Source organism: Synchiropus splendidus, chromosome 12 (assembly GCF_027744825.2).
Source record: "Synchiropus splendidus isolate RoL2022-P1 chromosome 12, RoL_Sspl_1.0, whole genome shotgun sequence".
Classification (NCBI taxonomy): Eukaryota; Metazoa; Chordata; class Actinopteri; order Syngnathiformes; family Callionymidae; genus Synchiropus; species Synchiropus splendidus.
Window position 1 is genome coordinate 10737501 of NC_071345.1, and position 27998 is coordinate 10765498.

Below are 27998 nucleotides of genomic sequence, written 5' to 3' on the forward strand. Positions count from 1 at the left end.
CATATTTGGAGAAAACATTTATTTACTGAAACCAAAACTAGTTCCTTTGTGGCTGTCAGCGGACCATGTGGACCACTGATCTGCTCAAAACACAAAAAAAAAACCACGAGAATCACGTGTCCCTGGCATGTCAGTTTGTTGCAAGGTCACAAGAGTCGGTTTGTATTGTTTTAAATGGGTTCGTGAATCCAACAGGGAAAAAAAGTTTGGATAGAAAAAGATGCATCTTAATTGTTGTTTGTGGAATGCTTCAGGATGAGGTGAAGTCTGGGCCTCCTTGTTTGGCTGCTGCCCCCAGGACCCAAGCCTGGAAGAAGCAACACTGTTCATGGTCGAGAAAGGCTGAACATGACACAGGTTGTGTACGATTGTACTACTGAAGAAAGTAGCTACTTTTTTTATCAGTGAGAAGTGGACAACTTCAGAATAATTGGCCTGTCAATGTGAAAAAAAGAAAGAATGTGTTCCAAAACAGCATCCTGTTGTGAATCCATTCATGAATCAATAACAGTGGAAATGAAATTGCAATAAGGTACGACCAGATAAACTGTGCAGGCTGATAACATCGCGCACTGTTTGAATTCTCATTACGCCATCGCAGGCTTTCCAATTTGCCTGTTCTGACTCAATTAGTGGAACAACAAGCCCCCCACCCCTCCACCAGCGCCGCGGCGCGTCAGTCTGTCTCGGGCACTGATAACCTCGCTGGCCCGTGTTCTGGCTTCAGGTGACCACCACATCATAGTCAACAGCCCGAGTGGCTCCACATCAGTTGGAATCTACCCACAAATATTTCGCAAGAACACGAAACACTCACTCCGTTTTCCTCCTGACTTCCACAGCTTCACACAACAACACACAGGTGAGTCAGCAATGAAGTGCTGTCTCTCACCATCAGAAGCTGAGCTGCTCTCCAGCGCCCCCAAGACACTTTAAAGGAAGCTGAATAAAAACAATGACTTTGGTCATTCAAGAATATATTTGTCTAGTTATGCATCGTATGTTTAACATCCATCCGAGCTGTTCTGGTCAAAGGTGGGCACCAGCTTTCGGACAGATTCACCACAGCAGGCGCCACCTTTAGATTCAGGCCATTGATCCGTCTGCCGTCTGTTGTGTAACACCCAAAGGTCTCCCCTCGCCCCCGATCCTTTCGAGCGGATGCCTGGAACCTGAAGTTCCATTCTACGTCAGTTTGTCAGCAGACAATGTTCCTCCCCAAACATAAACATAAAACCATGGAGGAGCTCATGTGCGAGGCATGGTCGATGAGCTGGTGGTGATGCATGTTGCAGAGTGGGGGGGGGGGATGACTCAAAGAGTCTGTTCCCTTTTTGGGCCTGGTGATTCAATGGAAGCACATGACGTCCTGTAAATGCCCTAAAAAAGCAGGAAACGTACTTATTGGAATTTCCAACTTTTCTTTTCCAGGAATATCATTTCCCCCTTTATTACATCACAGTGTCAACGCTAGAAGTAGAAGGGTGTGTGCACGTTCACATAAGTCTCCAGGCTTTAACCAATAAATAGCTTTTTACTACAGTCCAGGGGCCACATGTGACCCTTTGTCTGCATTTATATGGGACCCTTTTTTTTATTTTTTTTTTAATTATAAGTCTGAGGCCATGGTTCTCGACCGGAATAAGGTGGTTTGCTCTCTCCGGGTCGGTGGAGAGTTCTTGCCCCAAGTGGTGGAGTTTAAGTATCTTGGGGTCTTGTTCTTGAGTGAGGGAAAAGGGGAGTGTCAGATTGATAGACGGGTTGGTGCAGCGGCAGCAGTGATGCGGCCGCTGTATCAGACCGTCGTGGTGAAGAGGGAGCTGAGTCACAAGACAAAGCTCTCGATTTACCGATCGATCTACGTTCCCACCCTCACCTATGGTCATGAGCTTTGGGAATGACCAAAAGGATGAGATCACGGATACAAGCGGCTGAGATGAGTTTCCTCCGCAGGGTGGCTGGGCGCACCCTTAGAGATAGGGTGAGGAGTTTGGTCATCCGGGAGGAGCTCGGGGTGGAGCCGCTGCTCCTCCACATCGCGAGGAACCAGCTGAGGTGGCTCAGGCATCTGATCCGGATGCCCCCTGGACGCCTCCCTGGGGGGGTGTTCCGGGGAAGACCCAGGACTCGCTGGAGAGATGATGTCTCCGGTCTAGCCTGGGAACACCTCGGGATCCCCCGGGAACAGCTGGAGGAGGTTTGTGCGGATCGGGAAGTTTGGGCTTCCTCGCTCCGAATGCTGCCTCCGCGACCCGACCCTGGATAAGCGGCAGAAGAAGGTGAGGTGAAGGTATTATATTGTATTTCTAAGTCTTTATATTAATAGCTATTAATATTTGTATTGGATTCTTAAATTGTGCAGCATCATTTCTTGTCCCTTTGAATGAATAAACAAATGAAAATGAAAGTTTTCATATCATATTTACATGATGTCAACCCTTAAAAAGATAAAATCTTTATGATTTATACCGAGATTCTTTGAACAAAATGTGTATTAAACGAATCGATACACAATCAAATTACATTTATTCAGCATATATTGCTATGGAGAAATTATACTTTTCACTGTCGTCTATTTGAGAGATGAAATTTTGGTGAAAATGTCTGTCTGTCTGTCACAACAACCACAGCATAGAATGTGGCCCCGTAGGAAATGTAATAGCCCACTCCTGCTCTCAAGAAAGTTCTTTTTTTTTAATATCTTTTAGTCACATCTGAATGCATCATTCTCTTATTCGCATCTACCTCTTTAATTTGGGTGAACATTTCAATGCTGGGGCTTTAATCTGGAGACAAACTTTCATCATATGCAAATTAGAATATTTCGGTCTGTTTGATCCCAGCTTGATACAGCTGCTGAATTTAAGATCATGGCCTCTATACTTAAAAAAAAAAAAAAAAAAACACCAGGAAGGGAAAATAAAATAGTGGATCAAGCTTTGGGCTTTGTTTGACAGCAGCAGAATGCAACCTTTTTGTGCTGATACGGCTGTTATGAGACGGGCCAGACAGGCGCTGTGTAGTTATTAATGTAAGCCAGTGAAAAGATGAGAGCCGCCGTGCTGCACACACATGTGAACACCATTGTGTGTCAGACGGAATAAGAGCCGGCCTGACAGCCACTTCTAAACTATCCTTAAAAGAGACTGACATGAAATACTCGGCGTATTTATAACAATGTATTGCTTCTGTAGCAGCTGTAATAGCGCGTCCAAGTTTAAGGATGAAAAGTCAACAGACACACATAGGAGGGTTTTTTTTTCCCCAATCATCAAAGGGTCCAAAAATCACTCTCCTCAAACAGAGCAAGAGACAGGCAGACGCCACCGTGGCTGCAAAAAAAAAAAAGAAAAAAGCACAAACATTCTCCCAGTTTAAATAAATGCTGCAGGTCAAGGCGTTGCTCAACTCTGTTGGAAAGAAACACGATGTGAAGCGTCTCACAACGGCAGCGGCAGACTAAACTTAGCGAAGCCTCAGATGTGCCGTCTATCCTGCATCGATTTTTCCTGGCCCTCAAGGTGACCTCCTGTCTTCTAAACCACTCACTGGTTTCAATTTTACCGCCGCGGTAATTAATTGATTTTGTAATCTAGAACACACGTGGGGAGCGAGTGTCTCTCCAAGGACATGAAATCCACTTAGTTATTTTGGCAAGCAGGGCAATATGATTAAACTTTTTCTTGTTCTGGGAGAAGTCATCTCAGATGTTTCGGATGTGGATGGTATCAGCGGATGAAAATGCAAGAATCCATCAAACCCCAAATGGACTTGGATTGATAACCCTAAAAGGAGAAACACTGAGAAATAATGGTCCATCGCACAAGTTTTAGCAAAGGTCTCCAAAGTCAACGGAGCTATTTGCAGCAGAGAGTGAAATGGCTTGTTGAGCCAGTCGAAAGATTGACAAGAGAGCTGAGCCAAAAGCTCAAGCAGGTCGACCCATCAAATAGGTAGTGACCCAAAGACCAAGATGGTGGATGCAAGGTTTCTCCTCAGGGTGTCTGGACGCACAGTGATAAAGGGAGCATAACTATTCAACCAAGAGAAGTGAGGCTTCATGAAACTGTGTCCTGATATTAGGAGCTCAGTAGCTGGCGGATTAAAGATGACAAGATGTTCCAGTGAAATCAAATCGAAAAGATTTCAGAGCAGACAGTGCCATCTACTGGACCCTGAAAAGTAGGATACTGTTTCATGAAGCCTCATAAGCCCATCAGTAACCAAGACAGTGAAAAATACTGATTCTCTTTAAGTATTTTGTATGTCGTAGAAAAAGTTGTATATTATTAAAAATGTATTTATGTTAATTGCCATAACCCTTTCCCCAGCCTCTCCCCTTATCTAAACCTAACCATCCAAAACAGGTGATTAAACTTAACCAGGATCTAAACCAAAGTTAAATTCAATTATAATAACCAAGTTTATATGAAGTATTAATCCTTGACTTGACACTTAAACACATGGACAACAGCAGAAGGTCCCCACAAGGAGGAGTGTTTTCAAGAACTGGTCCCCACTGATATTATTTTTTTTACAATCTGTAACGTCTGTCTGTCCAACAGGATTCGGTCTGTGGGTTAACCACTGTCGATGCTCATAGCACTATAAACAACAGGCTTCTATCACAGTGAATGAAACAAAGACAACATTTTCTATGACTGGACGCAGAAGAAGAGCTCTTCCTAGACGTTTGGGGTGTTTCCGCCGGAGCAGAAAACTGCCCCTCAGGCAGCATGATCTGCCGAAGGCTGCGGATCGGGTGAATTTCTGGCGCCATGTGACAATTTATCTGTGATTGGCGGAACAGCTGTGTTGAAGGGACATTTTTTTTCCATTGCCCCTCAGGTGGCAGTTTCCTACAAAATGTTATTATTTCAATTTTACCGGTGACATGTTGGAGTGCACTCAGAACACTCAACACCCCGAAAAATGTAAATAAAGTGCTCCTTTGAAAAGTAAATAGAAGTACCATATAGCGTGAACTAAGGGGTTTGATGTAGCACCCCAGCGCCCCCTATTGACCTGACGCCACTGGAACTGAATTAAAAAAGAAAGTAGGTTCAGAAGTGCAGTCACAGACTGAAAAGAAAACATCTTTCAATATAGCCATGACACAGTGGAGCTGGATTCTGGTTATCAGGTGAAGAGAGATGGAGCATGATGCAAAAAACAAAGACCTTGTGATGACAATCCACTCAGACAAGGCTGGCTCCACAAACAGCCCACGCACTGAGATGATCCTGTGAAAGTCTTTATTTTCCAATATTTTACTGAGAAAACATCTTTAACAATCTAACCTGAGATCAGTGAGGCAGCTACAGAGAGAAAACGAGGCTTTTTCTGTTTTTCCAAAATCAAATTTCAACTGTCACAAACCAGTTCCTGTGCATTCTTCAACATTGCCTGCCCTCATCGCACAGCAGCGTGGGAAAAAAAAGGTTCAGAAGAGCAAAAGACCCATGACGTTAGCTGGCAGCCGTTGGAGGGTTCAGACACTTGCATATCAAACTTGAATCTTGCAGTAATAGCAGAACAGCAGAAGCCCAAGCTGTTAACTTGCGGAGTCTGAGACATGAAAGAGTGATGGTCCATCTGATTTGGCTGGATCCTGAGCACTCAACACTCTCCAGCAAGTGGTTCCGAAGTAACTTCCGTTTTCATTTCCTCAAAAAGCCGTCGTCCATTCATGGACTGAGCGACGTCAAGATCAGAGTCTCTCCTCCGTCCCAGGGACGCGGGTAGATCGAGTCGTGCTCCACGAGGAAGGCAGGGGAGTCTTGCTCTGCAGGGTGCCTGCGCTCACTTCATGTTGGGAGCTGCATTTGAAGTGTTAGGATTTTAAAATAGAGATTTAAAAAGAAGTCCAACAACCACTCCAACATGTGGGCCAAAAGGTCACGGAAATATAAACCTGGAAACAGCCATTCAGGGAAAAACGTATGTCAACACAAAGGACCGTCAGATCAGAACAATAAAGCTGAGTCGATGTCTTAAATTAAACAGGAAACCAATGAATTTTGGGGCTGTGGAAGGAAACCAAAAACTGGTAAAAGACACCAAATATTGAAAATGTATAGGACAAGAAAATGGTGTTCAAATTAAAGTTATGCCGTTTCGAAATCATTTACCAAACCTAAACAATAATCAAAATCATCTTGAGGAAAGGCAATCACCAGTCCCAGCTGGTCGGGGTAACAGATCCCAGAATCTAACTTGATTCACCACAAGAGGGCGCCGTGGACATGGCTGGACATGGAGGCCAATATAAAGCCATATATTTGGTGTGATTCACTGCAGAAAAGTGTGTTAGCGCTGGCTGACTTAGTACTCAAAGCTAAGCGTGTCCAAGCTTCAGGCTGACAACAACAACAACCTCATTCTGCCTCTTGGATTGCACAGCTCAGAGGAAGAACACAAAATAAGGGCAGCCATCAAGGTCACGTGTTATTGATTATCTACTACATGGCATGAAGTCATTCTCCTCATTCTAAATATAAAACACATACTCACACAACTCAAGCAAGTTTTGTCTTTGGGCCGAGATCATCTGCAGTTTTCCTCCCACGTTCTCTCTCTCGCGCTCTGAGAGCAAGTGAAGTCATTTCAGTGTAACTGGTCTCCGTCAAAACTCTCACCAGCGAACAGACTAATAAATTAATGAGGCTAAAAACGACAAATGAATTAACTCAAAAGCGAGAAGGGTCGGGTGTGAGGACCGTCAAAAACAAACATCGTCCAAGAGTGAGGCTACATCGATACAAAAACAAAGGAGTTCAGCAGGGGTTCTTCTAACTGTGTGTCCACAAAGCACTCGAGAGTTTCTGAGGGGTTTCTCGACAGGAAGCCACGGCCAGCCAGCAGAGGGGGCTGCAACCTGGGAACCCAGTGGAGGGTGCGTCCGCTTCAGAAAAAGTGTTTCTTCAGGTTTGTCTCTCGCCTCCTCTGATGTGTCTCCGGACGGTTCTCACTGAGGCGGGGTCTCACTGACCAGTTCGATGCCGTGCTGCTGAAGCTGCGCCCGCAGTAGCGCGTTCTCGTTCTTCAGCTCCTCGATCTGCGTGGCGCGGCAGAAGAGAGAAAATCAAACCTCAGCGGCTGAAACTTGTGGTGCAAGTGTGGCTGTACATATATACACATGAGCATCAGGAAGTGCTGCATCTTCCAAGACGACGTCCTCGAGATCCAGTTGGAGTATGAAATAGTAAGCTATGTGACGTTCCCCAGGGGCAGGTCTCACTCAGGGAGTTAGGAACCGACAGAGCTCTGCGCTTCTGTTAATAATACAACACACTTCCAGGGACGCCGCGGTGCTGCGCGGCAGCCTGAGACATTTTAACACTTCAAAATGCTTAACACATTAACATGCGGTTAGTTCACACCGTACCCCTGTGGATCCCTCAACTTCTGAAAGTACTGCGCTCAGGTAACACTTCTCATTATATGAGAGCAAACTCTTTGATCCGCTGTCGGGCTGAGATGATCAGCTGTACAGGCAGAACTCTCTCAGGGTTTGTTTTGAAGAGTTGAAGACACGTAGAGGGTGAGGTGGTTGTTAATGCTTCTGAGACTTGTGTGAGAGGATCTTGCTACTCTACTACTTAGCGGCACGGTGAGCAGCAGGGATCTCTCCGGCTGCGATCCATGTCACTGCATACGGACAGGATTGTCTCGGAACTTTACAAAGTGATTCGATCTTCAAGCTACCAGCTGCGGAGTCGACTTTCTTGAAGCCGTGCACTTGAGCATGGGAGGGTTCCCTACCTGCTGCCGACACAGCTCATTGTCCATCTGTATTCTCTCCACTTCCTTCAGGCTCTCCTGTAGCCGCTGGTTGCTTTGTCTCAGCTCACGGATGTAGTCACACGCCTTGGATAGAATCCCACCTTTGCTCTGAGGGAGCACAAGGTTAAACATTCCAAAGTTACTTCAGTCGAAGACGGAGGGGCTGTGCATATATCAACACCATCAGTAAACATGAAATATAAAACCTACTGCTCCGGTTTTGGTGCTGTCCATACTGCAGTCAGGGATGATTTTGGAGAGCGTAACGATCCAGTTGTTGATTTTGTCTCTTCGCCGCCTCTCGACTGGAAAGATATGAAGTAGAGTAATTGAAAATGCATGACAATTTTCACTGAAACGCTGTAAGGGCAAAGCAGACTTGAAAAAGAAAAAAGAAAAAAAAGAGGCTCAGTTTATTCCCGTGGCTCAACAGCACCCTCTAGAGGCCGCTTGCAGGACAAGCGATTCACTCCGTTTTTTAGTACAAAACCCCTCTGCCAACCTGTGTTGTTTCTAGCAGCCATTTCAGTTTAGTTCTAGTCTTGTGACCGCAAATACCAATTAGTTTTAGTCAATTATAGTCAGGGAGAAATGATTATAGTAAGAATAACAAATAAAAGAGGGGATACAATCCCCTTATTTACCACTGTATACAACTGAATGTAGGTGTGTCAACTATATTATGAATAGCTATCAAATAATCCCATGTGCACAGGAGTATTATGTATTATAACACAGACACAAACACTTATGACCTATCGCATCATGTGTTTCAGCACATCATTTTCAAATGGCCTTAACAATACATTTGATCATTTGCATGTTAACCACGTGATGGCGCACTACACATTGAACATTGGCCAAAATTATTATATTTCAAAGGTTTTTTTTTCTTCAATTTGTGCCGACAACATTTAGCCACGACTTCACTAGATATTGTCACACACATTAGCTACTGAACTGACGTTAGCATAACCGTGCTAAGTTAACTTAAGTTAGAGATCAGCAGCGCGAGCCAAGCTAATTCAAGCCGATCGGCAGCACATTTGCACCAAAACGTTGTGTATGTATGTGGGAAACGTCGTGTATGTATGTGGGAAACGTGCATGTATGCATCACAACAAATGGTCAACTGATAAGTAAAGATAATTTACCGAAAAATTTTAATAAAATACTCCTTTGAAAAGTAAATAACAGTACTATATGACTTTATGCGTGAACTATAGGGTTTGGGGTAGCACCCCAGTTGTGATACCTAAACGTTGTGTATGTATCAGCACTTGATGTGACTTACCTACAAACAAGCTCTCAGGTGCCACTTCAGGTTTGTCATTTTGTAGCCATGTCCACTACACAATGTTATGCTGCAGAGTGATTGTAAACTAAGTACTGACACACATTCGTGCGCAGCTTTTGACCGCCAACTGGCGGCGCCGCTATAGTCCAACAGTGAATATCAGCGCCGCAGCCAGGGTGGAGGGTATGTACAAACACGGGTGCTTCATCTGATGGATATTACGGATTACAGGCACAAGAATGTCTGACAGACCATCTACGTCATCAGAATGCACTGTTGCGTCATCATCAACAAAAACCCACATTTGGTGTTGCCGAAATATTTTCAGCGCCGTCGACAAAAACAAGACTGCTGCCAGCCACCCACCTTCGTTGTGTTGTGCTCTTCTCCTTTCATCTCTTGGTGTTCGAGGGCCATCCATTTTCCTTTTGAGACAAAGTGAAGAGAAAGAAAGAAAACAAAGCGTGAAATATCTGCCCTCAACAGCATCATCAAAGTCACGGTCAATTTCTGAATCAACATCCCCTGCTACACAGCTCTTTCCTGCGCTGCTGATGGATGAGCTCAAGGGACGGCGGAGTAGTCGAAGCACACAGCCCTAAACTCCTCAGGACTCCACAGTTGAAGCACAACACGTGAGGTATGTCACCGCCTCATTATGCTGTCTAACAAATGACAAGCGAAACATCTTTTTCTAGCATGAAAATTGAACACAAAAATGTCGCCCTAAATCTCACACCATCAGTAATTGGGAGGCTAATCTTCTTTGTCGGTGAACGCGACAGTAAATGAGTAATTATTGAGTGGCTAATGAGGAGTAGCCATCTTGTTACTGTCACATTTAAAAGGCAAACTCACATTGAATTTGACCAAGAATAACAAGCAGCCACTGTTGAGGATCCACAATCATTGCTGAAAACATTCTGCTATGCTTTTGATTCTATTTTTTTTCATTTGTTTCACCTTTATTTTTGTTTCATTTTTACAGCCCAAATCGTCGATTCTTTATGCAGCAACAGAGACATATTTTGCCAAGACAATTCTGATCAATTCTCTCTGTAAAACAGGAATACACAAAATACAAAGAAACAAAACAATCTGGATCAAAGGATGACACGTCTATACCGCTAAAACCAAGTGCACTGACTGAATGCTAGTCTCACACATCAAGAGGGAGTCAAATCACCAGGGAATTATGGGAGTGGGGACGGGAGGTGGATTGAAGAAGGGGTGGGGTTTGTGTTCCTCATTTCTCGTCTCGTGGTCAAATTCGATTAGTTCATTTGCTGCAAGAGGAAATGTGGGAGAATGTGGAAGCTGTCCTCACCAGTTTAAACCTTCTTGTTGCAGCACCTCGTTTTCATCTCTGCGAACGGCACATAGGGTTGAAATTCGGATTAATTTGTTGATCAGTTCACAGTCAGAAAAGGTACGGCCAGTTAAATATGCACATGTGTAACACTTGGGGGAGAGGAGGAACCACTTCATTCGACTCATGTCAGCATGCAGCAACCGGCCGAGACATTTCGAAATGCATCAGTGTCGTTCTCACACGACAGAGAAACATCGCCTGAACTGCTCTGTTACCGCTGCTCCAGTGCGCAGGGGCATTATTCTGCAAGACATGACTTCCCTGAGAATTTTCAGTTACTGTTACTATTTCGAACCTAATTTCCATGCGTCAACAAACCTGTCTTTGAAGCTGTTGATTAACCAGCAGGAGGCGATCAGTAGGAGATCTAATTTGATGCACGATTATCTTCAATGGATAGCGCGTTCAAAAGATTAAAAAGCAGACATGATCCAAACAATTTGAACAGTGAAGAAAATGCTGTTAAACACTGCCAGAGAAAATATAACTGATAAATTGATGGTAAAATACGAACTAGTTTCGTCTTTTTTTCAATGAAAAAAAAATCCTGCACGCACTGAGTATAATGAAACAAAGAGCTATGCACTTCTCCACCACTGTAATTAGTCATGTCCACGGCATGACCATGCTGACTGCAGGGAAACTGAGAAAGATATTTCCCTAGTGCTCCAATTCAGCAGTGGTGATACACAGTACAATGAAGCCTAGTCTTCTGGATTTGACCCAGGTAAGTAGAGAACCAAGTGCGACCTTGGAAGAGGATCTGATGGAATAGGAACTCAAGCAAAGCTGTTTTATTTACTCTAAATTTTGTATTTCTATATGTCAAAATAGAATGTGTTTATTAATTAAAACCATCATGTTTCTTGTGGAGAAAAAAGATGCTGCTTTTTATCCGAACGAAGAGTAGTCAGTGAAAACACAAGGCTGTTCCAAGTGCTTTTAACACAAGGCAGAAACAGGGGAATTGCCTGAACAACAAACTTAAAAGCGTTCATTTACGTGGATAAAAACATCTTGGATTCCAACGGCAGGCTTGCGAACTCCCCGCACGAGTTCGAGTTACGCACACAATTCCCCACTGCAAGGTCTCGTACTTTAATGTTGTCGCTTCAGACATCAAAAGTACCCTACATTTTCGAAACATTTATTTTGCATGCAGTGGCGGTGTTAAACATATTTCTTGCCTGAAACTGAAGAAAAGTAAGGTGCAGGAACAGCAAAGGTCCTTCACATAATAAATTTATGCATAGGTATGATGATGGAGCCTCTTGCTAATATAACCTTTGAATACTTGTAAAAGTTTTTTAAATTAAACTATACTCCCAAGGAAAAAAAATCCATGAATAAGAGAACGTTTCGGTTGGTTTTTCATGATAGTAATAGCCTCCTCCTCCCATGTAGCATATGAAAGTATGTGGTACTCACGTAGCATAGGACTGTGTGCGAGGTGCAAGTGTTCTTTGAGCTCCGGTCTGAATGACATCAGAGGGGGTCATCATCACATAAAACTGACCTGGAGAGAGATAGTGGGACACGATCAATCACCTTCACCCTTTAGAGTGACCTAAAAACTTTTAAAACTTCAACTTAATTGGATTGCCAAGGCTTGGTTAATGAACTAAATATGTCGGCCATTTTAACTTAAATCATCAGTAACATTGTCGAGGGAATGGACCAAGAGCCGCAGCAAAGTCTGCTGAGGCTGTTGCACGAGCAACCAGTGCAGTGGTGTGGGAGAAATGTTGCTCTCAGTGGGATTCATGCGAGGGCAGCACGACAAGCAGTACAAAAAAAAATCTATACTAGCTATACTATGCCTGCACAAAATATAAACAAACTGCTGAAACTGTTGTTTACATTTGCATGGTTTTCCATCTCGTACACAACAACCCATAGTACAAAAATCTTGACAAGGAGGAAAAAAACAAATCGATTCAAATTCAATTTTGCTTTTGATTTTCAGGTCCCAGCCATAGTGTGACTGTTGCCAAATGTAAATTATTAACTGTATATACTGACAGCCTGAAAGGCAGTGTGGAGAATGTGGGTCCAACTGACTTACCTCCTGCCTGCGCCAGTGTTGGGTCGCCAGCGGCCTGCACAGACACGGCGCTGTCACTCACTGCAGCAGCTGGGAAGTAAGCGAAGCGCGTCTCTCCTCCCACTGACTCCCCTGCTGGGCTACCTCCATTACTATAAGGGTTTTGGATCACAGCCTGGTGAGAGATAAAGCAGAGCTTCAGCAGGTGAAGATGAAGCAGTCACAGCGAGCAAAAGCACACCGTAGACGCTCTTATACAGGTGCCACACTGGATACCCCCTGTGTAGGGCACAGCACTTGTTCAGGGGTGGGCTCAAGAATTGAAAAGAAGCAGCACTGATGTTCTTATCCAGTCACTGTAGCTAGAAATACAACCGACAAGAGTAGTGACCTGAAAACCAAGAATTATGGATGCACCTAAAAAGTGTTGTTGTATCATGTTCAGCTGGCATCCAAGGTTTACTTACAACCATGGTGAAGACTTCAATCACAGGAAAAATAAACAAAAGTAAACCTTTCAACAGCAATGTCCATGCTGTAATTTGCGGCGATTCACTTTACAAAACTGAACAATGACAGCTCACTCCCATATCAATATCTTGCTTTCTCCCACATCTAAAATCGTGTCCGCAGGAGTAACTCGGTGATACACGAAGAAAAATCCCAACTGCAAAATGGTATATCTGAACAAAAGAGAAGACCGATTCTTCTGTACCTGAGACACAGCTTGTGCAGACCCACTAAATGCAGCTGAAGAGACAACACTCACTGCTCCACCACCATCATCTCTCCCCTGCAGTTGGGGATCGGCCACCTGAACTACACGGTACGTCACCTGCAAGTTGTTAAAATGGCCAATTCAGACAACAAGCCGCTAGTATTTACACATGCGGAAACGCATCACATCAAGAGCAAAAAAAAGAAAACTTTTACCTGGCTCGCGGATTTGTTTATCATAATGCCGAGATTCCGCTCAGTCGGAACGTCCAACACTCAGCAGAGCATTTCAGGAAGCAGCTAACCCAAAACGCTAACAACGTAAAATCCCTCTGATTTAATTTTCAAGAAAATGAACTAGATTGTTCCAAGAGCATGCATTTGTATTCCAACATCATGTGACTGGCCTCCTGACACACATGTGACAGAGGTTGCATGCCAATCCCAGACCAGACTCTAAATCACATGATTGCTCACACTGAGGCTTGTTTACGCCAAATTGACCACATGGTTTAAACTCAATTCCGAGGTTAAAAAAACCTAAAACTAAGGAGCGGCTCCAGCAAAAAGGAAACAAAATCAAAGCAGGATTCAACACAATTCGCCGCACCATCATAGGATTGGAAAGACGAAAAACCACACAATCTTATCTTCACAGTAAATTGCCAGCGCTGACATTCATGTGATAATGAGAGTTAATTTCCTTACTCTGAATAACAATGTGCCCTTTTCAATACTTTCATCAACACTGTTTTCCTAAGAGAATCCATTTACTTAATAGAAAGCTCATTATAAAAGGTAGAAACTCAGGGCTGCAAGACAAATGCCGACACCATGGCTTTAAATACATGTCAAAGGATGAGAAACAAATCAGTTGGCACATCACATGTAACAGATGGCCGCGCTGAAATGCCAACACCTTCCTTGTAAACCTGATAAAACATTATCTCAGCAGCAGAGGGCTGAGAAACGCACGTTTAAAATAGGGATGTGCAGATGAATCCACTGACTGATGTGAGCATTACGGCAAAACTAAAACTAAAGCTGATGTTTTACACATCCGGAGCAGCGTTGGGTGATAAAACGATAATGGTGTCTATTGCAAAATAACCTCTCCTCGATAGCCGTATGAGACAGGCTCAACAGAAACTTTCCACATCAACAGTGCTGCACAGAGCGGTGTGAAGGGCTGCAGCAAAAAAAGTGGAGGAAAGCACTAAAGGACACGCCTTAAACGTATCCTGAGATGTGAGAATGTGACACTGGGAAATACAAATGACTCCATTACACTCTCAAATTCAGTGTAAAGCTTGCCCAAGATGAATGTCTGGAGACTTGTGCCAACTACCTTCTGCTATCTTAAAACTTAACCCTTTGGGCGCCAAAGTTTTGTTCACTGAAATACTCCACTTTGATATCACAATTTTAAAACGTACTTTGAAAACTGTTAGTGATAAAGGCATACCGTTTGTTTGGGACGAAAGTAAACTCACTCATGTAAATTGTATATTATGGTGCCAGTCAGTAGCATCCATATTGAATTACACAACTTTAACAGATGTTTATTTAATCCAGTGGATCTGAATCTGAGTCAGTCAAGTTCGCTCTACTGGTCTTTGTTGTGCAGCAACGACAGAGCATAACTACAGCCTCCTTTGTCCCCAAATATCCAAACAAATCAGATTGAGGCTTCAGGTGTCTGCCAACTTCTTCTGTATACTTGTCATCATAGACTTAAAATTATATGAAATTAGTCCATACCCTTTCTAGACAGAGTAAAACTCAACATTTCTCTTCTTATGTGTACATTTTGTGACAAACATAACACCCCTTGCTTTCAATAAATAAGTACTCAGTCAGTGTTTTTGCTAAAACAATATTAAAAACTAAATAAAAGACAACTAATGTTGTGAATTTCAACTAAGATCATAGCCCTACATCTATTTGATCACTATAATTAGATTTATTTTTTGCATTGATTGTCAAATTAGGTCGCTCAATAGGACAGCAGGTGGTGGGAGCCTTCTCCAACACAGTGGGAATTGAGCCATCAGTTCCTTGTTCTGTGAACTGTCAACTTTTCTTGAAAATTTAGTTGAAATGCATTCATTTATTCTAGTTATTTCACTCGCAGGTATAGCGATAAACGCAAGCAAAGTAACACATGCTATAACTGAGACATGCTGCGCTAACATCAGTGTTCAAGGACAAAACAATATTTCCGAATTGCTCATCGCACTGACAATAGATTAGAAGTATTATTTACATGTCATTTATATATTCATGACAGGCAATCAAAAATTACACAAAGGTTTGAATGACTGAGTAATTTGTCTCTTTCTCTCAATGCAATGAATCAACTTCTTCAAATGTAGGCAGCACACACTGCTGGTTGCAGAGTCATGCATCGGATAATGAATGAAAGATAAGATAGACTTGGTTTTTCCCACAAAGGGGAATTTTTTCTTCTCATCGCAGCACAGTGACAGTAAAGGCATTGAAGACAAACATAAATGAGAAACACACTGAGCAACACTGTGGCAGCAAGACACCACGAAAGTAAGCATAACTAAAAACAAACTAGACAAAAATATGCTACAATATGCAGAGGGAATGCAGTGGCCAGAATGCTCAATAATGACCACAGTCCATTTTAAACCTTCTGCAAACATGGTGCCTGCTGTAGTTCCTACTTTACACAAGCAGATGGCAGACACCTGTGCCTTCGATCTGAGCAACACTTGAGGACATGTTTGCACAAAGGTTTTGAGGAGAAAAAAAGTTTAAAAAATGATCCTGGCAGCTGAGACCAGGGAGGTTTTAGTCACGCAGTAGGTGAACAAAAAGAGCAAGAGTGCGAATGGGATGGTATCGGATTCAGAAGCATATTTTCATGCACAGAAGGTGCAACAGCTCCACATTCTACAGTCGATTCGTGATCCAAAATGAATGCCACGCTGTTAACAACAGTCATGATGACTCGCCATCATCGCCACCATAATTGTCGTTGTTGCTTGAGTGATGAGGAAGAACATTGCATCTTCAAAAATGGTTTGTATCCAAGTGTCTCAAAGCTTAGACAGCATTTGAGATTGTAAACAAAATGTGTTATTAGATAATGGAGTAGTGACTGAGATAGTGTTCATTTTAAAGGCTTGTTGGGAGCGTTTTAGCTGCTCAACGCCTCATCTTAGTGATATCAGTACTTACTTGACCACCCTCTGTGCGGAATTGGTACTGTATATTTTGTTCCCCAAATGCTGCTGCCTGCTGAACGCTGGCTATGGCAACGGAGTCCTGCTCGTCTCCTGCTCCGTCTGCAAGGTAAAGTGAAATGTAAGCGACCATTGAAACCTAAAAGAACTCTTATGCTTCAAGTCGTCGGCGAGTTAAGAATCTCTTGAGTTCATTGAAACTAAGCGGCTAAAATGAAATTCACTTAGGGAGAAGCAGTAAACAGTTGAATGCACACACAACCTGGTCAGATTTTTAAGAGGTCAGTCCTAAAATATTTATACAAAGCCTCATAAATAGTACAAGTCATGTCTTACCGTCGGATGCCTGGACAACCTCCTCTTCTTCTTGCTTTTCTTGACTACATTTAGATGAAAAATAACAAAGTGTTAGACTTAAAATAGACAAAACTGGATCCATTTTTTGTGTAAAAATGATTCAGGTGTCTGAGTAAATAATAATTTGTAAGTGGTTGACAACGTCGTTGTTTAAAGATAACTTTGTAGTATAGTATATGTAAGTCTAGAGTCACATTTCTTTTTGAATTAGTCTTCGTCATAAACGCCAGGTTTAACACTTTGACTTTTTACAACTACATTGTTTGTAAAAGACTTGTTTTAAAATGTGTGTTTTAAGCCAGGCCTTAGCTGTCCGAGTTAGCATGCTAACACTAGCCTGCGTCGGTTAGCCATTTTGTTAAACTCGGATTACCTTGCGTTGTCCAGACTCTGTTCGAGCATATCCATCAGGGTCAAAATATCGAGTGATATTCGGCGTCGCAGACGGAGATGGAAGCGCTGATCACGGGAACAAACACTCGGGTCATGTGAGACAGACAGCCCAGGACACGTGAGGTTCCGCCGCTCTCGCTCGGTGTTGAGGTTAAAATGGAAGCCGCGGCAGTCAGTGTGATCTGAGGTGACTCTACTGCGGGATCTGCCGCGACTCAAAATGTCAAACGGCTGAGGCGCTGGTGTAATATTACCTGCATATATGTTCGTTTATCCGTCCCGCGTGCGTGTTTTAAACCATTATGCGCTCCATTGTCTTTATAAGTGGGTGATCTGCTGGCTGTTTTCTGCATTTCTTCTAATCTAATACGCTCATAAAACTCTCTTTGACTCCTGCTCATTCTATCACCAGGTTTTAAGAATTCACGAGACTTAAACTGACTGGAAGAAACCAGGGCTTCTCCACTGTGAAGGGACCGCAATGAGGATTTAAAGCCACAATTTTTAGTGCCCTTGAATAATATTAAAAATATAATCCAGACATTGCCTGTATATAGTTAAAAATGTTTGTCTCATTACTTAAGTTCTGTTTATGGAGTCCCAGGTTGCATTAATACAAACAATAAAACACAATTATTTTTATAAGTGAAGCCATATCTGAGTCACTGTTTTTGCGTTTAGCCTGAGATCTTTATTGAAAACACCGTCTGTCCTGCTCTGATTTTCATCATCTCATTCCGCATTCCTTCAACAGCAAACACGCAAGATAATGATCCTACCATTAAACTATAACGTCACTGACTCACATGAGGATGGAGCAGTTGTTCTTGTCCGCTGAATAAAGTTGGGCAGCGAATGATCCAAAACCTGAATAAACCTTTGTCAAACATCACTCAAAACAGAATTGTGTCCGAACTCCAGCATAACCATTCTGTGACCATGTTTCAAAAGATACCTATTTTTAAAATAATAATTATTAATAACATTTTTTTTACATCCTGATGATGTTATTTGTCGTTGTGATTGTTATAATTGCAGGAATAATTTGGTTCATGCAAAGGTACGATTATTATTTAATGTGAACTTTGCCCTACATTGGCGGAACCTTTGGTGTATTGGTAATGATTACATTTCGCGTACAAGCAGAGCTCTGTATAATTTTGTTGGTTAACAAAAACATTTCTGAGAACGACAGTAGCTTGAGGGGAATTATTACAGCCACCGATTTATAAATTTACATGCAATAAACCCGTCGACCTGCTTAGTGGACCTACCGTCTTCGATGATTTTAACAACGTGCTTCCACCAATCAGCACTTCGGAGTGCAATGTTTCTGGACTCCGATTGGTTGAACTGGTAGGCGGTGACACTACTTCCGGTTTGTGTCTCACTGAAACGCTTCCGACCTCTCCTTGGCTGAAGGTTCTCAGCGGTGACCAGGTTCTCGGGTCTGTGGTTCTTCAACACCTCTTCCCAACCATGTCTGGACGAGTTCTGGTTGGTGTCAAGCGTGTCATTGACTATGCAGTGAAGGTAATGACCTCGCCGAGCTCCAAGCTTTATTTTAATAATTTTGACAACGTCCATTGTGAATGCATGGATTCCATAAGCTTCCATTAGCATGCTAACGTAACAAACTTGCCCTCTGTCCTGCACACATGACGCTCAAGTTTTAGATCAGATGGCAGTCCCATGCTCACTCATGTATTAACTATGGCATTCCTTTAAGCGACTACGAAACTAAACGTTCTGCGTCCAATTTATTGATATGAGCAGAAGTTCTACAACATATGTATTTGGTTTTGATAAAGTACCACGTTCACCTTTTAGTTCCTCACTTCCGTCTGATACCTTTTTGATAGTATGCTTAGTAGTTATACGTGTGTTTAACCTGCTCCTGGCAGTTGTAAAAGCCAGAGCAATCTTGCACCAGCTGCCCCCAGTCAATGCAAACCTGCCTGAGTCGGTTTTTATTGACACATTCATGTCCAGCTCAGGACTTTATCATGGAGGGAATGGTTACCTCATGTCACTCTGTCTTCAATGAAATATCGCCTGTCAAAGAAAGCAAGGCCCAAAAATGTAACACTCAATCCGCAGCAAAACAGTTAAAATTGACCGCCATGTATTTGATAGTTGTGGGAGAATAGTAACTCTTTAAGTGTCTTATTGGCTAATGTTTAGTAAACACATGAAGCGCTTTAAGAATCTAACAACAAGTTCATCCCTACTTAAATATTTTTAATCAATAAGAGCACTAATCTTCAAACCAGTTTATGTCTCATAAAGTATAGCACAAATCTGTCCCCATAAGAATTCTCAATGTATATTTATATGTATTTTATATGTTATATGTAATTTTTTTTCCTCAGATTCGTGTGAAACCTGACAACAGTGGTGTGGTAACTGATGGCGTCAAACACTCTATGAACCCCTTCTGTGAAATTGCTGTGGAAGAAGCAGTGAAACTGAAGGAGAAGAAGCTCATCAAAGAGGTGGTGGCCGTCAGCTGTGGGCCACAGCAAGCACAGGTTTGTGCTGGTTTGGTTGCTGAGTAGCTTGGAAATTAAACAACTATAAGCACATTAAATCAGTCCTTCCAGTCATAAATTATCTAATTGACCTGGACTCTGTGGGTTTGTCTTTCCATCCAGGAGACCATCCGGACCGCGCTTGCCATGGGAGCAGACCGTGGCATCCATGTGGAGGTCTCGGGGAAAGACTACGACACTCTGGGACCACTGCAGGTCTCAAAGATTATGGCAGCCTTGGCCAAGAAGGAAGATGCACAGCTTGTCATCCTTGGCAAACAGGTAAAAAAATTAAAAATCAAAAGGTAAAATTCTCATAGCTATTATCTAAATAGTGAATCTGTTGTAGGCCATTGATGATGACTGCAACCAGACTGGACAGATGACAGCAGCCTTACTGGACTGGCCTCAGGTGAGGTCTATTTTTCCGTACAAATCCATTTGGAAATGTTCATGTCTATGTGCACAAACAAGTGTTTTAGGTGATACTGCGCCCTTATGTCTTATCAACAGCGTGGATGATAAGAACTGTGAGTAGTCGAAGCTGCTTGGACAGAGTGAATTTTCACCAATTTGCCAGCAGATGGAGCCATTTCATTGTTGGCGCAAAGCTCTCTATGATAGTAAAGCCTGTTACCACAATGTTCTTCAAGGAATCACACCTATTGTTGTGCATCGATTTCAATTGCTTCCTAGAATAAAAAAATATTCATTGTGAGAGTTGATTCACATACTTCCAAGCTATTTACTGGTTTCATCTTCTGCCTGCAGGGCACCTTTGCCTCAGAGCTGTCTCTGGAGAACGAAAAGCTTAAAGTGGTAAGGGAAATAGATGGTGGCCTGGAGACCATTAAGATCAAGACGCCGGCGGTGGTGACTGCAGACCTTCGACTAAACACACCCAGATATGCAACGCTTCCCAACATCATGGTATGTTGTCACGTCGTGGCTTTACACAGTGTTCTAGTTTTGTAACTTGTTCTGTTTCTCATAATCTCAGAAAGCAAAGAAGAAGAAAATCGCCAACGTCAAACCTGCCGATCTGGGCGTGGATCTGACATCACGGTTGGAGATCTTGCGAGTGGATGACCCACCACAGCGGGAGGCAGGTGTCAAGGTGGAAACTGTGGAGGATCTGGTTGGAAAACTGAAAGATGCTGGGAGACTGTAAGGGGCATTCACCTGGATAAGGGAGCAAAGACTATAAAAATCCAGTAAGTTATCTGTACGAGTATCTGAATTTTTTGTTCATGTGACAGGCAGTCTGATATACAATGGAACCTCGGTTCTCGTCCACAATCTGCTCCAGAAGGTGGATCGAGAAGTGATTTGTTCGAAATCTGAATCGATTTTTACCATTACAATGAATGGAAAAAGAAATAATGCGTTCCAAGCCTTAAAATAGGCTTTTGTTGGAGTGAACGTAGAGCGTCTGCTGCAGGTGCGCTGTTCCTCTATGTGTGTGGCCGCTGCATGTGGGAGGGGTTGCAGAGTGAGTGACGTCTCTCCAGAAGTGAAGAGGTGCCCGGTGCGTGTCCAGCTCTGAATGTGCGCTTCTGTGCAGTTTGGCTGGGACAAAGTCATAAACCAAGTAACGCTCTGTCCCAGACTCGCCTCATCCCTGTCCCACCTCCAGCCCACAACAGGACATCAAACCCTGTAGTGGAGGTGTGGAGAGCGAGCACCTCCCCTGTGAGACTCAGCTGATTGCTCCACGCAGCTTATGTTTTTTCCAGCTTTTTTCGGGGGCGTTCGAGTTCTGGATTTTCATTGGAACTCCAATTTGTTCGAAGTCTGGGACGTTCGAAAACCGAGGTTCCACTGTATTTGTTTAGCTGTACGTGTGTGTCATAACGTGATCTCACAATCTGTGTCTGAATGAGTGAAGTTATTGAGTTGCATTTACTAGATTTGTTTGATCTGAAACATCTAAGTGTGACAACCATGCTGGCTGGGATATGGAATTATAATGTTTAACAGTAGGAGCTGTACATTGTTTATTCACTTTGCTGTACCTCTCTATTTTCTTCAAACTGCATTATCAACTCTTCCCCTGTAATACTTTTATAATACTTTTTTTTTTCTACCTCATCAGCACTTGTACAGCAAGACGAGAGCTCAGACGCTGCACCAGCTTCTACCAACTCAAAGAGGATCGTCCAGATGATGAGCCATATTAATCAGCTCTCAGTCCACAACATGGAACTGAAGTCTTTTTAATTCTGTTCCGTTTATGTCCAACTAACTTATCTAATTATTCACACATATAATAACAGGTCAGAGTTGTGCTGCTGAGTGTAAATATTGCTGGTTGAGATCACTTAAGCCAGCGGTTGACCTGTAGATGGTGCTCCTCTCAGATGGTTTTACCACAAGCGCCTCATTTCTCGGAATGTACAGTGACTCTGACAATAAAACTGATGTTTTTCCCAATTAAAGAATGGAGTGTTATTTCTATGATTTTAGTAAAATACAGCTGATGCCATCACCTGCTTTGCACTGCTTGTGATGGAACAATTTGTCATTTTACTTTTTAAAAGATGTCTGCACTGAAATCTTGTTTTGAGTTGCCAGAGAGGGGCGTGGCCCCGGGCCCACAGTGAAGCCATTGACCGATCAGGTGTCTCACACGCTCCAAAGGCGTCTTCGAGGTAGATTTTATCATTTTATTTTAGCCTGTAAATGAGCGAAAGTCAGCGACGTCCTCCTGAAATATGCGGATTAATTTGAGTAAGCGACTTATAACTTTGTTTTTTCTTCACTTGGGGATACGAGGTGAGATACACGGTATATTTTGCTTGTGTCAATAAAAGTCCGTACATCGTGTATTTCTCTGTAACGTAGCTACAGAGTGTCAGCTGGTGGTGTCTCCGGCTGGACCCACCGAAGCGATCGCTGTCGCCGGCGGCAATGTCACTCTGGCGGTGACCTCCGGCGGGGCTCCGGATCCAACGGTCACCTGGTCCAAGGATTCTTTACCTGTCGTCACCTGGACCATCGGCTCTGACGCAGAACCAGACGTGGCTCCCGAACATCGCGACGTTCTGACCCTTGAATCCAACGGATCGTTAACTTTTGGGAATGTCCCCGTCCACTACAGCGGCAACTACTCGGTTTCGATGACCAAGTCCGGGATCGGGACCGCCTCCGCCGAATTCACCCTGAAAGTTTATGGTACGTCTTGAGTGTCGGGGCAGATTGTGGTTATACGTGGTGAGTTAGTGGGTCTGCTTTTCCGATGAAGATGAGGTTCAGCTGGGAAGCAGCCAGGGGAGGCACCATCTTATTTTGGTGGGAGTCCATGGTTCTCAGTCTGCAATAGGTGCGACGTTATGTCCTATTTGGAGATGACTACTACAGTAACCCACCATAACACAAACTGTCCAAAACATTCTGAAAGCATTACATTGTAAGCGTCAATGGCAACACGTTAAGTTACATTTAAAATAGATGCAAAATGTGTGAGTAATTTGCCAACATCCCGAGTTAACTGACCTAAAAAAATCCACTGACAACCCTTCAAGAAATATTGTAAAATTGCATTTTTATATATTTCATATTTCAATATAAGGATAAGTAGCTACGGAGAACGAAAATGTTTATTTATTTTTTTATTTTTTTCAAATATGTATGTGGCCCCTGGGACACACTTGGGCCACATCTGATCTTCACCTACGGGAGCCTTCACTGTGCTGTTCCAAACAGCATGTATATCATGAGGTCCTACAGAAAGACAGCACTTACTTCAAGTTGCTAGAGACAAGCCACCAAGTGATATCATCACAAGCCCTAGCCCCGATCATCCTGCCTGTGCTCCCTCTGCTGACAGTGGCACCAGAGACAGCTGGAAATTTGCTGCGAACCCCAGTAGGGAAAGACTCAAAGTAGTGCTGCCGCTCCTCAAGAGAAGACAGCTGATAACGGCAACCAGCTGAGGTGTACTGAGCATGGTCAAGTAGGTGGAGGACCTGGTGCAGACCTAGGACATGCTGAAGAGATTGTGTCTTTCTGTTGACCCGAGAGGCACCTTGCTGTTCAGGTCTTCTGTTGCCAGCAACGTGAATCTTCAACCAACTCAACAGCTTTCGTAAAAAAAACGTTCACATAACCCCCACAACCATATGTACAGAAGTATATCTAGAATGTTGGATAGCTACTGCAGAACATTTGATTCATTCATTTTCTTGAAGAATCTAGCCCTTTCTTTTCCAGAATTGTTCCAGGAAGTGACTCTCAGCTCTCTGCCTGATCCACCTGTGGAAGGAGCGGAGAACTTCACCCTGCAATATAGTTTCACCAAAGGGGTGGTGGAGGATCAAACCTGGTTCTTAAATGGCACGGAGATACAAAGCAACTCACACTACTCTGTGGAAGGACAGCGTCTCACAGTGCTCCAACCGAAGCGCGGCGACACCGGAGAGTACGCGGTGTCGCTGTCCAACCCCTTCAGCAGTATGAGGACCAGCATGAGCATCGCAGTTTTGTGTAAGAGGGATTCATCTTTCACTTCTTCTATGATGTTTCCTTTCATGTATATATTTTTGGGATTGTTTTCAGATGGACCAGATGAGCCCATATTGCTTGTCCACCCAGCGAAACCCTTTCATGTGTCAGGTGATTCCCTGAACCTGAGCTGCCGGGCTGATGGGTTCCCAGAGCCGACGCTGGAGTGGGTCTTTGGTGGTGAAACTCGCCTTGAAGCTGAGAATGGAGTCCTCAGTTTGGTTGACGTACAAACCAATCAAGGAGGAGTTTACACCTGCAGGCTGCAGAATGAGCTTTCTGGATCCCAACGCCAGGGTGAAGTCACACTGACCGTACATGGTATGTATGTGGAGCCTTCCTTTATTCCGACCGCTGCTGATCTTCTCCTACTCTCATGGCAGAAAGGCCACCTGGAGAGCCAGTGTGTTCTGTTCAGTCAGAGAATGACTTGAGCTTGCTGTACCACTGTCAATGGCCCGGTGGGTCACCCCTGGCCCAGCTCTCTTTCCCTGCATTAAGCAGCTCCAGCAGTGGACAAGGAAACATCACCCTGAACGTCACTGCTGCCGACAGCCTGGATGGGAAAACCGCTGTGTGCGTCGCAGCTCATCCTATTGAAACCAAAGACTGCAACATCACTGCCAGTAGGCTCTGCATGTTTTCAAGCTAATATGTTCGGCTTTAAACAAGTCTTTTTCCTGCAGCAAGTCCGGTGAAATTTGTTCCCATGGTGAGAACCGTGGTCAGAGATGATGGCAAAATAGAGGTGAGCATCACGTGCTTCAGCAAGGCCTCGCCCAGCGCGGCGGTGACGTGGCTCAAAGGTGGCGAAGCTGTCAGCAACAACGCGATGTATCAGATAAACAGCAACACCACCGAGCTTAAGATCCGGGATTTCAACGCTAGCACGATCGTCCAACACACCTACAACTGCTCTTGTCGGAACCCACTTGGAGTCCAGAGCAGGGAGATCCAGTTACTAGGTAAACTTCAAACATCAGACTCCTTATATAGAGCTATTAACCACTTATTCCCAACCATCTTTTTGTTCTCCAGTCATTTGGCTCCATTCAATTCTTGTTTTGAAGTGAAGCAGATTGAAGGGTCCAAGATGTTCCTCAGCTATAATAGAGACCAGCGTTCACCATACTCCATGCCTTAAAACATAGTAGCAGCAGCCTGGTTTACAATGCTAAATTTCAAGGAAGCACTTCCAACACATTCCCATTAAAGGTGGATTTGCTCCAGAGCAGGGCAATGTGGCCAAAAAAAAAAGATCACAATCCATAATGTTCGACCTCAGTCATTAAGACTGTTATTAAAATGCAATTTTTGAAGCTTCTGAATTTGATGTCAGTCTCGCGTTAAATAAACGACAAAGCAAATTCGAGCTAACATTAATGAAACAATGCGTAACAAACTGAACTATCTACACCCAACAAATGCAGACAGATATAACAGTGTGACCACAAAGCAAATGCAATAAAGCAATAATAATAATGTAAGAACCATCAGCACACTTAGCCGTAGCTGACATCATGCCATGTTGGTACCAGTTAGCTTGGTGGCTAATGCTACTAACAGCTCCTTGATCCTCGGGGAAAGTTGCTGGAAACATCCACATAGAACCAGTTTGATGGGTGAGTGGAATAAATATACACGATTTTTGGGACTACACCCCAAAAAAAGAGGACACACACACTATATTTATACAGGCACGACTGCACCACAGCGACATCCAGTGCTCAAGAGGCAGAGATGTATCTAAGTAGCAGTGGGTCAGTGTTAATTCGAAGAACATGTGCTTACAAACATTTTGAACATACCTCAAAGGCCAGCTTCCTTTTTACTTCTGTAACCTCTTTTATTATTTCATTTAAAGACTGTTAGCTTCTTCCAGTAATAACTATAAGTTCAGCGTCTTTGTGCCATACCAGACCAGGAATACCAGGTGAAAACAAGGCTTGCATTTTGGATTAGAACATGTGAATACCAGGGTTTGCGCTCCTCTTTGAAACAAAGCGCTCTGTTGTTGCTCAGTAGACTCTCCTCTCCGTCCAACTCTCCAGGACCAGCCATCTCAGATTCCAGTTTAATCAAAAACCCAGAGGGATCTGTGGTCACTCTGACCTGGGAAGTTCCTCCGACTGCGGTGGTCACAGGTAGGAGCAAGAGAACTTGTTTTGATTTGTACGTCTCAGCAGACCCAGTGTTGACAACCGAAACTTTCGGAAAGAGTGTGAGGGTAGTGTTGCTTTTGTGACCTGGCAGAGCAATGTTGGGTATTCTTACAGATGACTAAATGATAGTAAATAAAATAAGTATGGTCGATAAAGGCCATTTTTCTTCAATTTTAGTTTGCATGTCTTGACTTCTCTGAATACAGACGGCATTGTTGTGTGAGATGGGTTGTTCAAGTGCGTTTTTGTCTTCATAATATTGTGTTAAACAGTGCTGACATTTCATGTATCATGGAAGACAGTAGATCTCTAGGACAGATATGATCACGTTCAAATAAATGTTGCTAAGCAGCGGTAAAATTTTGAACAGCATATATGGTGAAAAGTGCCCCCACTTTTCCGCATGGCACAGGCCAAAACTGTGGACATAGATAGGCCTTTGCCTGCAGGCTCACAACTGGTTTTACAGCATTAAAAGTAGCAAGAAGAATAGATTTCTTGCAAAGATGTGAACTATTGACTGAACAGAATATTGTGTGTCGCAGGTTTTGACATCCAAATGAAAGGACCTGAGCTCCCGAGTGAAAGTCGTAACAGCAGCCAACATAAAAAAGCCTCTGAAGAATACCGGATCATCCAGAAGAGGCCTGGCCACGCTCGCAGCACCGACGTTTTAGACCTGAATCCAAAGTCATTATATCACTTCCGAGTCATACCCAGGGCTCTAATGGTTGAGGGGAAGCCATCAAAAGTCCATCGCACTCGCCAGGGTACGTCACGTGACATCACATATACGAGTCGTTGTGACTTTACATTTTTGGTTCTGATAATAGTGGGGCTCAGTGGTCCTGCTATCTCGGGAATTGCTGCTGGAATTCCTTGCAGTCTGCTCTTCCTCCTCCTTCTGTGCGGCCTCATCTACCTCTGTTACTACTGCTGGAAAAACAAAAGTAAGTTGGACTTATAACAAAATGAATGAAGCCATAAGACATTAATAATGTCGATTGTCTTTTTTATAGGTCAACACATACCTTACCCAGTATCCAGAGCTCCTGAGATGGTTGGTATTCATATTTCTATTGGAGTTTCATTAGCAGAAAAACTCACTCACTTTTTAAATTCTCTGGCGAAGACAAAGTCGGCAGTTACTATCCCTCCCCCAGTGCTGAATGGAGGACGGAACAAGTCTCCCCCGGACTACAACAGGTTACACCAGGTAATCTATTTGTCACAGAGACACAGAGAGGGCAACAAAGTGATGAACAAACACCTGCGTTTTATGTTTCAGGTTCCATCTGAAAGATCAATGGCACTTCCAACATTTGTCCCTCCTCCCCCTGTCAGAGTAGCTACTACTGTTTGACACACATTTATCTGTATTTTTTTCTTTTTTTTATATGAGATTGTATGTGCCTCTATTTTTAATTATTTGTGATCAAACTCACTCCACAATAATCTCTCAGTTAAACAATCTATTTATTCATGATGGGTAAATGAGGTGTCATGAAACAGTGTCCTAATTTTTAGAGGCCACTAGATGGTCCTCTTGGTTTGGAAATGGTTTAGAAACTTAAGTGTTCGTTGAATTACTTCAAATATAAACATTCTGCAGCAGACTAAGA

At 43.3% G+C, this 27998-nt stretch overlaps 3 protein-coding genes and 1 long non-coding RNA gene across 6 annotated transcripts; 3 read left to right on the forward strand and 1 right to left on the reverse strand.

Annotated features, from left to right (window-relative positions):
* Positions 1-4931: 4931 nt before the first annotated feature.
* LOC128768358 (upstream stimulatory factor 2) lies at positions 4932-17605 on the reverse strand. Of its 2 annotated transcripts, XM_053881192.1 has the most exons (10): positions 17161-17603; positions 16767-16810; positions 16426-16532; positions 12520-12673; positions 11883-11970; positions 10410-10448; positions 9449-9507; positions 7996-8090; positions 7765-7893; positions 4937-7057 (listed from the first exon to the last, which is right to left on the reverse strand). In XM_053881192.1, exons 1-10 carry the CDS (start codon positions 17193-17195, stop codon positions 6968-6970), a joined length of 840 nt encoding a protein of 279 aa, XP_053737167.1. In that variant the 5' UTR covers positions 17196-17603; the 3' UTR covers positions 4937-6967. The 2 variants fall into 2 exon arrangements, with proteins under 2 accessions (XP_053737168.1, XP_053737167.1); XM_053881193.1 differs by lacking the exon at positions 10410-10448 and having other exon boundaries at positions 4932-7057; positions 17161-17605.
* Positions 9540-18596, forward strand: LOC128768361 (uncharacterized). Its single transcript, XR_008416235.1, has 3 exons — positions 9540-9722; positions 13132-13324; positions 17593-18596. It is a non-coding gene; the product is annotated as an uncharacterized LOC128768361 (long non-coding RNA).
* Positions 18597-18602: 6 nt separating this feature from the next.
* Positions 18603-22143, forward strand: etfb (electron transfer flavoprotein subunit beta). The gene is made up of 7 exons (XM_053881194.1): positions 18603-18713; positions 19553-19711; positions 19835-19993; positions 20061-20123; positions 20483-20641; positions 20712-20925; positions 21807-22143. The coding sequence occupies exons 1-6, from the start codon at positions 18660-18662 to the stop codon at positions 20880-20882; spliced, it is 765 nt and encodes a 254-aa protein (XP_053737169.1). The 5' UTR covers positions 18603-18659; the 3' UTR covers positions 20883-20925; positions 21807-22143.
* Positions 22144-22338: 195 nt separating this feature from the next.
* Positions 22339-27996, forward strand: vsig10l (V-set and immunoglobulin domain containing 10 like). Of its 2 annotated transcripts, none has more exons than XR_008416226.1 (12): positions 22339-22486; positions 22556-22885; positions 23924-24196; positions 24269-24535; positions 24598-24840; positions 24901-25179; positions 26266-26358; positions 26922-27146; positions 27220-27326; positions 27396-27436; positions 27509-27592; positions 27665-27726. XR_008416226.1 is itself a non-coding variant. In XM_053881033.1 (12 exons), exons 1-12 carry the CDS (start codon positions 22426-22428, stop codon positions 27737-27739), a joined length of 2088 nt encoding a protein of 695 aa, XP_053737008.1. In that variant the 5' UTR covers positions 22339-22425; the 3' UTR covers positions 27740-27996. The 2 variants fall into 2 exon arrangements, 1 of the variants encoding a protein (XP_053737008.1); XM_053881033.1 differs by having other exon boundaries at positions 27210-27326; positions 27665-27996.
* The last annotated feature ends 2 nt before the right edge of the window (positions 27997-27998 follow it).

Excerpts from the sequence above, each read along its gene's own strand:
- etfb (XM_053881194.1), top strand. The coding sequence starts at position 18,660 with ATGTCTGGACGAGTTCTGGTTGGTGTCAAGCGTGTCATTGACTATGCA. Across the intron at positions 18,714-19,552 it reads TCATTGACTATGCAGTGAAG|ATTCGTGTGAAACCTGACAA; the intron begins GTAATGACCTCG and ends TTTTTTCCTCAG. Across the intron at positions 20,642-20,711 it reads CAACGCTTCCCAACATCATG|AAAGCAAAGAAGAAGAAAAT; the intron begins GTATGTTGTCAC and ends TCATAATCTCAG.
- vsig10l (XM_053881033.1), top strand. The coding sequence starts at position 22,426 with ATGCGGATTAATTTGAGTAAGCGACTTATAACTTTGTTTTTTCTTCAC. Across the intron at positions 24,536-24,597 it reads AGTCACACTGACCGTACATG|AAAGGCCACCTGGAGAGCCA; the intron begins GTATGTATGTGG and ends CTCTCATGGCAG. Across the intron at positions 27,593-27,664 it reads ACTACAACAGGTTACACCAG|GTTCCATCTGAAAGATCAAT; the intron begins GTAATCTATTTG and ends TTTATGTTTCAG.
- LOC128768358 (XM_053881192.1), bottom strand. The coding sequence starts at position 17,195 with ATGGATATGCTCGAACAGAGTCTGGACAACGCAAG. Across the intron at positions 12,674-16,425 it reads TCCGCACAGAGGGTGGTCAA|GCTGTGATCCAAAACCCTTA; the intron begins GTAAGTACTGAT and ends ATCTCTCACCAG. Across the intron at positions 7,058-7,764 it reads ATGAGCTGTGTCGGCAGCAG|ATCGAGGAGCTGAAGAACGA; the intron begins GTAGGGAACCCT and ends CGCGCCACGCAG.